We start from the raw sequence: 7,515 nt of genomic DNA, 5'->3' as shown, positions 1-7,515 counted from the left end.
CATTACCAATAAAATATTTTAGTAATCATTCTCTTCTATTACATACACTATTCTATTACATACACTAGAGAAAAAAATGAACACCAAATTGATTACCAAAACATGCACTAATCAAACATCTTTTATTATAAAAATAATTGGTTTCAATAAAATTACCTTAATTTTGAAGATTTGTGGTGTGAGTTGCAGAGAACTCAAACTAAAAGAAAAAAACTAGTATGAAAAGTAAAAAGTTCAATTACGAGAATTTTTATTTTAAGAAACCCTACTACTGCTAAAAATAAAACTAAGAAAGGTAATTAATTGCACTCGTTTTTACTAAAAAAAGTTAGAACCCGGTTTTATCTGATTCAATGGTTCACCGGTTTTTGGATTTTTGGCAGGTTGATATGGTTTTTTACCGGTTCAATTTTCTTTGGGTTTTAATATTAATCCAACCCGGGTATGCTGCCGGTTCGCGGGTTAATGTGGTTCGACCGCCGGTCGATCCGGTTTTGAAAACATTGGTTTCAGGTCATCAATTCGCACCCCTTCCCATCAAACAATTTTACATACTTGAGGTGACGTGGCGACATTACAATCAATCTTTTTATTTATCTTGTAATATCATACCGCTTTTACCCCTTAAGCATCTCTCTCCGCGTAAAAAGATCAAAAACTCTCGAAGCACACCGTCGTTGTTGTTGTTGTTTCGGATTCAGAGATCATCGTCGTTATCGTTTACCAATGGCCGGGAAACTCATGCACGCTCTTCAGTACGATTCTTACGGCGGTGGTGCCGCTGGTTTGAAGGTTTTTATTCTCTCTCTCTCTTTTCCAAATGTTCCATATAACCTGCTGCGTTATTGCGATTCGATTCTCTCCGCCGATGTATATTATTAGTGTCGCATGTTCGTACGATTCGTTGATTTTGAATCGTCGATTGGATTGGATTGCAGAGCTTACTAGATTACATGATGTATTGAGAATCATGTCTTCGTATTTGGCATCTTACTTTGAAATCTTTCTTCTAGGGAACTTATGGGAAATTGCATACAGAGCTGTGAACATTTGATAAAACTGTTAGTGTTAGTGATTAAGATTATGGTGTGAAGTTAGTTAGTCCTCTTCTCATATGTGGTGGATATGTGTTCTGTTTTTTTTTTTTTTTTGAGTAGTCTTCTTTTTTTTTGTTGTTGTGAGGCATTTTCGTATTGGTACTCTCTTTTGATGATTAAAACGTGTGCTTATCTGAGTTATATTTCCAGCATGTTCAAGTTCCTGTTCCATCACCCAAGAGCAATGAGGTTTTCTTGAAATTAGAAGCTACTAGTCTAAACCCTGTTGATTGGAAAATTCAAAAAGGATTGATCAGGCCTTTTCTGCCCCGCAAGTTCCCCTGCATTCCTGGTATTCTAATAGCTTTGAAGGTTTTAGTTTCTGTATATAAGAAGAAAAAATTGTTATTTTGCTTAGAGGGGTTTGTTTGGGTGTACTTTCTCTTTTATGAGTTTTTTTACTAATTTTTAAAGAAGACATATATATAGGCTTTCTAAATGTTAATGGAACCACCTTTGATATATTGTGTTTTTTAAACAGCTACTGATGTTGCTGGAGAGGTCGTTGAGGTTGGATCAGGAGTCAAGAATTTTAAGGCTGGTGATAAAGTTGTAGCGGTTCTCAACCATTTAGTAAGGGACACGCTATTGCGGTTATTAATGTTGTAGCAGTTACTCTTATTAGATTGGAACTTTTAAACAAGAAAAAGTAACTGTTCTTTTTCGTTGTTTTCAGACTGGAGGTGGACTTGCAGAGTTCGCCGTTGCAAGCGAGAAACTGACCGTCAAGAGACCCCAAGAAGTGGGAGCAGCTGAAGCAGCCGCTTTGCCTGTGGCAGGTCTAACCGCACTCCAGGCTCTAACTCAGCCTGCGGGGTTGAAGATGGATGGTACAGGCAATCAGGCAAACATCCTGATCACAGCAGCGTCTGGCGGGGTCGGCCACTATGCAGTACAGCTGGCAAAACTTGGGAACGCTCATGTAACCGCCACATGTGGTGCCCGTAACATTGACTTTGTCAAATCTTTAGGAGCTGATGAAGTTCTCGACTACAAGACTCCTGAGGGAGCCGCCCTCAAGAGTCCGTCGGGTAAGAAATATGATGCTGTAGTCCATTGTGCAAACGGGATACCGTTTTCGACATTCGAACCAAACTTGTCGGAAAACGGGAAGGTGATAGATATCACGCCTGGGCCTAGTGCTATGTGGACTTATGCGGTTAAGAAAATAACCATGTCAAAGAAGCAATTGGTGCCGCTCTTGTTGATCCCAAAAGCTGAGAATCTGGAGTATATGGTAAATCTAGTGAAAGAAGGGAAATTGAAGACAGTGATCGACTCGAAGCACCCTCTGAGCAAAGCTGAGGATGCTTGGGCCAAAAGTATCGATGGACATGCTACTGGGAAGATCATTGTCGAGCCGTAATAGTATTTTTTTCCCGTCTTGTAACTATCTGTGATAGTAGAAGTTCGAAGTTTGTTTCCCGTTTACACACATTGCTTTATGTTGTTTTGTTTGATATATAATATACCCGAGTATGTCGTAAATTATATAGCAAGAAACTTTGGATGAAATAGGTAGTTTTTGTTCTACCACATCGTTGAAATTGTAGAGTTTGGATCGAATTGTATCAAACCTTATGGACCAAAATTTTGATTGTTCCAGTTCGGTTTTGGTTATCAACGATCTTGAAATTTAGTTTGGTTAACCGAGAATCTTGGTTAGTCTGGTTCGGTTCTCAATCAACCAATTTTTTTTTTTATATTTTTTATTTTTGACACCCAATATTTTTTCATTTTGTTTGATTACAGGAATTACCGTTTTTACGAAAAATTAGACCATTTTTCTTAATAACCGAACTAACCAATCTATTCCAATCAAACCAAAATTATTCCACAATAACCGAAAAAGAGTATTAAAAAAAAAAATCAAAAAATTCGGTTGATATTGGTTTTAATTTCAAAACCTAACCGAAAAATAAATTTCAAAATTCGGTTAATAATGGTTTTAAATTTCTTTGGTTTTAAATTATGGTAAAATTTTCGAAACTTAAAAAAACAGAAAAACCGAAGTCCCAGTGCTTGTTTCGCCATGAGCCAACAAAATTGTGAGGATAAAACAGACCCAACAACTTCGAAAGCCCAATTACTCCTTGATGCCAAAAAGCCCATTAGCCTATCTGCGACCACGTCAATTCTTATCTCAAAAGACTTAGCAAGTGGAACCTTCCAGTAAATACAAGAGTAGTTCAAGGACCTTTTAGTCATTTCAAGAAAATCCACAAAATATTAATATCGCTCTTGAAGGGGACCACCGTTGCCTTCCCCACCACAACCCAAGCATTTTCCTCCGTTTCTCCTTTTCCCTTTTTATTTATTTTTTTATTTTTTTCTAAAATAATATATCCAAAAACCAAAAAAAATCAATAATTATATTTTTCTTTAATATTTTATTTCCTTAAAACTAATACTTTAATTTCAATTAATTAATCAATTTTTTTTTTTGTTTTCCTTCTTCATCTTCTTCTTCAATATTTTTTTTGTTCTCTTTCTTTCTTCTCCCATGGCTTCCTAAGCAATCTGTTTTTTCTTTCTTTCCCTCTCTCTCTCTATTTTTGTTTTTTTTATAGCTTCTGTTAATTTCATCTACTCTAAAACATAAACGACATTTATGTTTCTTGTAATTTCTTCATCAGATCCTTTAATTCGTCTCCAATTCTGATTATCAACCCATCAATGGTGAGGAACATCTCTACTCGATCTTCTTAGATTTTTTTTTTTCACTTTTTTCTTTCTTTATTGATTGTTTTAGGTTTTGATAAAATTAATCAAATTTAATCAATAAAACTATTTGCAAAGATTATGTTTTTTTTTTTTAATCTGTTGTGTTCATATAAGCTTTTTTTGTTTCTTCCATTAATGGAGCATAGCTGCATAGGTCAGAAAAAAAAAAACCCTTTTTTTTGGGTTTTTGTGTTTTAGTAAATCCGATTTGATTGTTTTTGTTTGTTTATATTTCTCAAATTCTGTGAAAATTGATTTTTTTTTTTTTTTTTTTATAACTCTGCAAATTCTTCTGATTATTCCTTTCTCTGCGCTAATTCTTCTGATTTGTTCTTCTCGAGATTGACTCAAAATTAATAAAGTTTAAGACTTTATAACAGTAGAACCTAGCTATATGGCTTTTAGAGTTCCTTATTCATATAACCGATCTAGATTAAATCATTGTTGTTAAAATGAAAGATTTTTGTTTTTTGGCAGATAACTTTGTAGTTGGAGATTTGTTGTGGATGAAGCTTGTTGATTGCAGCTTGTAGAAGCTGCTCCTCCTTGAACAATGTTGATAACTTTTCAGATTACTATAACTAATCAGTGTTATGATGAGAAGCTGGTTCTTGTTTACAATCTATGTTTCATGCTACAGCCAAGAAGTAAACCGTTTATGCAATCTTGTGACGGTTCTTGTGTTCGGAGAGTAGATACTACTTACTGGAGGTTCTCAGAGCTTAATTGACGATTTTTTGTTTTTTAACATTGTCTCGTATCGCCTGAATAACGGAATAATGGAAAGGTTTGTTTCTTTCTCTTTGTTGTTGCTTCTATATATTGGACTTGTGCTGTTGGGAGAAAGTGATGAGCTTTGTGGTTTTGCTTCTGTGTAGGTATAAGATTTTAGAAGAGCTTGGTGATGGTACTTGTGGTAGTGTATATAAAGCCGTAAATTTGGAAACCTATGAAGTTGTAAGTTGTTGAAAGTATATGTTTTTTTCACTCATCATGTAGTGAATGTGTTGGCTTATTCGACATATGTTTCCTCAGGTTGCTGTTAAGAAGATGAAGAGAAAATTTTATTACTGGGAAGAGTGTGTCAATCTGCGAGAAGTAAAGGTGATTATCAAATCCTCTGAGGCTATGCAGACAGTATATATGATCTATGATCTCTATGTTTTGTGTTCAAGGATGATGATATATAGTTTTACTTTTGCAGGCTCTTCGTAAGCTAAATCATCCTCATATCATAAAGTTGAAGGAGATTGTGAGGGAACATAATGAGCTGTTTTTCATCTTCGAGTGCATGGTAAAGGCGATCTTCGCTTTCTTTCCCTCTCTAGGATACTATACTCTCTTATACTAGAGAATATATTCTCATTGATCTTGGATAAATGATTTGACTAGGACCACAATCTGTACCATATAATGAAAGAAAGGGAACGAAACTTTTCCGAGGGAGAAATAAGAAGTTTTATGTCTCAGATGCTGCAAGGGCTTGCACACATGCATAAAAGCGGGTACTTCCATCGAGATCTAAAACCCGGTATGCCTTTTGGTACTTTATAGCATTATACTAATTGAAATGGTTTTCTCTGTTTGAGTATCTTAAAAATTAAGTTTTGTTCTGTTTCTCAAGAGAATTTGCTGGTGACCAACAATATCCTGAAAATTGCTGACTTTGGGTTGGCTAGAGAAGTTGCATCTATGCCTCCTTACACTGAATATGTGTCCACACGTTGGTAAGTGATTTCTCTTTCATATTGCCTTTGCATTCATGCATGAAAGGTGATACAGATAGACTAATAACTTGTAAATTGGCTCTGATTGCTACAGGTATCGAGCTCCAGAAGTTTTGCTACAGTCTTCATCATACACTCCTGCAGTTGGTACGTTTGCAAAAACCTTTTTGTACTCAATCACATCTCAGTTGTATCATGTCAAAAGCTGAACCATGGCTTAATAGTTCATGGAATTGANCCATCGCTAATAGTTCAAAACTTTTCTTTCTTTCTTTTTGTCTTCCATTGTATATTAACATTTTTAAAAACTGCAGACATGTGGGCAGTGGGGGCAATATTAGCTGAGCTTTACGCTTTATCCCCGTTATTTCCTGGTGAAAGGTTAATTTTTTTTCCCTTTGACCAAACTTAATCTCTGCGTAATATTCTAAACCAAAGTGATTTTATCAGAACAATGAATTAAAATTGTCCATTTTAGATTGTATTGTCAGATTTGTGTATCCACACACGAAGATAGACCATTCAGTGAAATCTGATATAAATGGTTTGCTTATGATGAGCAGTGAGATAGATCAATTATACAAGATCTGCTGTGTTCTTGGCAAGCCGGACTGGACCACGTTCCCTGAAGCGAAAAGCATATCTCGAATTATGAGTATTAGTCACACAGAAGTAAGAGTTCTTATTGAAAAGATAAGTTGCTTAATATAATTATTTGTACGCAAATATTGACTTTGGTCTTGGAATATCTTGTGACAGTTTCCGCAGACACGAATTGCTGATCTACTCCCCAATGCTGCTCCTGAAGCTATTGATTTGATCAATGTGAGTTCTTGTTGTGTTCACTCTTTCTTTCCACTCTTCAGAAAGTTGTTATTCATTCGTTATCTTGATTTTGTATCTCTTTGTGAATTAACAGCGACTTTGTTCATGGGATCCATTGAAAAGACCAACTGCTGAACAGGCACTAAATCATCCGTTTTTCAGTGTAATTTGAATATTCCCTTGCTTCTTTTTATTCTATCTCACACACTCCTCCCCATGTACAGCTGAAAATGTAATGATTTATTCTGAACAGATGGCTACACAGGCTTCATATCCTCTTCATGACCTTGAGCTGAGGCTTAATAACATGGGTGAGGCTTTTTTCTTCGTTTCTGCTTCATGTATGTGCTGCTTTCATGACCGTTAAGAGTAATTTTAATTAATATTTGTCGTATTCTTGCAGCGGCCATGCCTAATCTTGAGCTAAATCTCTGGGACTTTAACACTGAACCTGAAGAGTGTTTTCTTGGCTTGACACTGGCTGTAAAACCAAGTGCTCCCAAAGTGGGTAAGTATCATTCCTTCGTGTACACAGTGGGTTATAATATTTGACACAAATCGACATTGAGCAAGGGTTCAAATCTTTGTTTTGCAGAAATGGTCCGCAGTGTATCTCAGGACATGAGCGAAGTAAGCGTAGACGCCAATGAACATCTCTTAAATAGCATAGTTAAACCTCTTATTGAATCTAACTGAATAAGTGGTTTACATATGCAGAATTTTCTCTTTTGCGCCGGTGTCAATAATGATCGGGAACCATCAGGTAATGAAACTTGAGCATCTGATCAGATTTTTTTTTGTTATTCTTCTCTGAGAAAGGTTGTTGTTGAATCCCTCTGTTTTGAACATTTGCAGTTTTCTGGTCTCTGCTCTCTCCTGATAATAATGGCCTCCACGCGCCCATTGAATCATCTCCTTTATCTTTGTCGTTCAGGTCAGATTTACTTGTCTAAGTTGTCACTACGGTTCCATTGTATGTAAGAAAACAAAAGACTTAATCAGGTTTTTATTGTTGTTGTTGTGAGCAGTCCAATGCAGCAACACACAACAGTGGGGGGACCTCCACAGTCGACGACAGGGTTCACAATGACATCATCAATGCAACCGAATATGTTGGACCGCCCGTGGATGGCTGTGTCTGC

At 36.1% G+C, this 7,515-nt stretch overlaps 2 protein-coding genes across 3 annotated transcripts; both read left to right on the top strand.

Annotated features, from left to right (window-relative positions):
• LOC104719157 (putative quinone-oxidoreductase homolog, chloroplastic) lies at positions 624 to 2,633 on the top strand. The gene is made up of 4 exons (XM_010437016.2): positions 624 to 792; positions 1,248 to 1,389; positions 1,579 to 1,670; positions 1,774 to 2,633. The coding sequence occupies exons 1-4, from the start codon at positions 727 to 729 to the stop codon at positions 2,461 to 2,463; spliced, it is 990 nt and encodes a 329-aa protein (XP_010435318.1). The 5' UTR covers positions 624 to 726; the 3' UTR covers positions 2,464 to 2,633.
• Positions 3,586 to 7,515, top strand: LOC104719156 (serine/threonine-protein kinase MHK-like; the record flags this gene model as incomplete). Of its 2 annotated transcripts, XM_019231324.1 has the most annotated exon segments (19): positions 3,586 to 3,776; positions 4,299 to 4,376; positions 4,462 to 4,608; positions 4,700 to 4,778; positions 4,857 to 4,925; positions 5,026 to 5,115; positions 5,214 to 5,352; positions 5,446 to 5,548; positions 5,643 to 5,695; positions 5,863 to 5,929; positions 6,112 to 6,220; positions 6,308 to 6,373; positions 6,468 to 6,536; positions 6,627 to 6,684; positions 6,777 to 6,881; positions 6,969 to 7,003; positions 7,091 to 7,136; positions 7,229 to 7,307; positions 7,402 to 7,515. In XM_019231324.1, coding segments are annotated over 17 exon segments (1,289 nt in total), but the record flags the coding sequence as incomplete, so codon positions are not given.

The sequence above is a fragment of the Camelina sativa genome, chromosome 10, assembly GCF_000633955.1.
Source record: "Camelina sativa cultivar DH55 chromosome 10, Cs, whole genome shotgun sequence".
Classification (NCBI taxonomy): domain Eukaryota; kingdom Viridiplantae; phylum Streptophyta; class Magnoliopsida; order Brassicales; family Brassicaceae; genus Camelina; species Camelina sativa.
The sequence above is the reverse complement of the archived record's forward strand: the minus strand, read 5'-3'. Positions and strand labels throughout refer to the sequence as shown.

Excerpts from the sequence above, each read along its gene's own strand:
- LOC104719157 (XM_010437016.2), top strand. The coding sequence starts at position 727 with ATGGCCGGGAAACTCATGCACGCTCTTCAGTACGATTCTTACGGCGGT. Across the intron at positions 793-1,247 it reads GTGGTGCCGCTGGTTTGAAG|CATGTTCAAGTTCCTGTTCC; the intron begins GTTTTTATTCTC and ends TTATATTTCCAG. Across the intron at positions 1,390-1,578 it reads CAAGTTCCCCTGCATTCCTG|CTACTGATGTTGCTGGAGAG; the intron begins GTATTCTAATAG and ends TTTTTTAAACAG.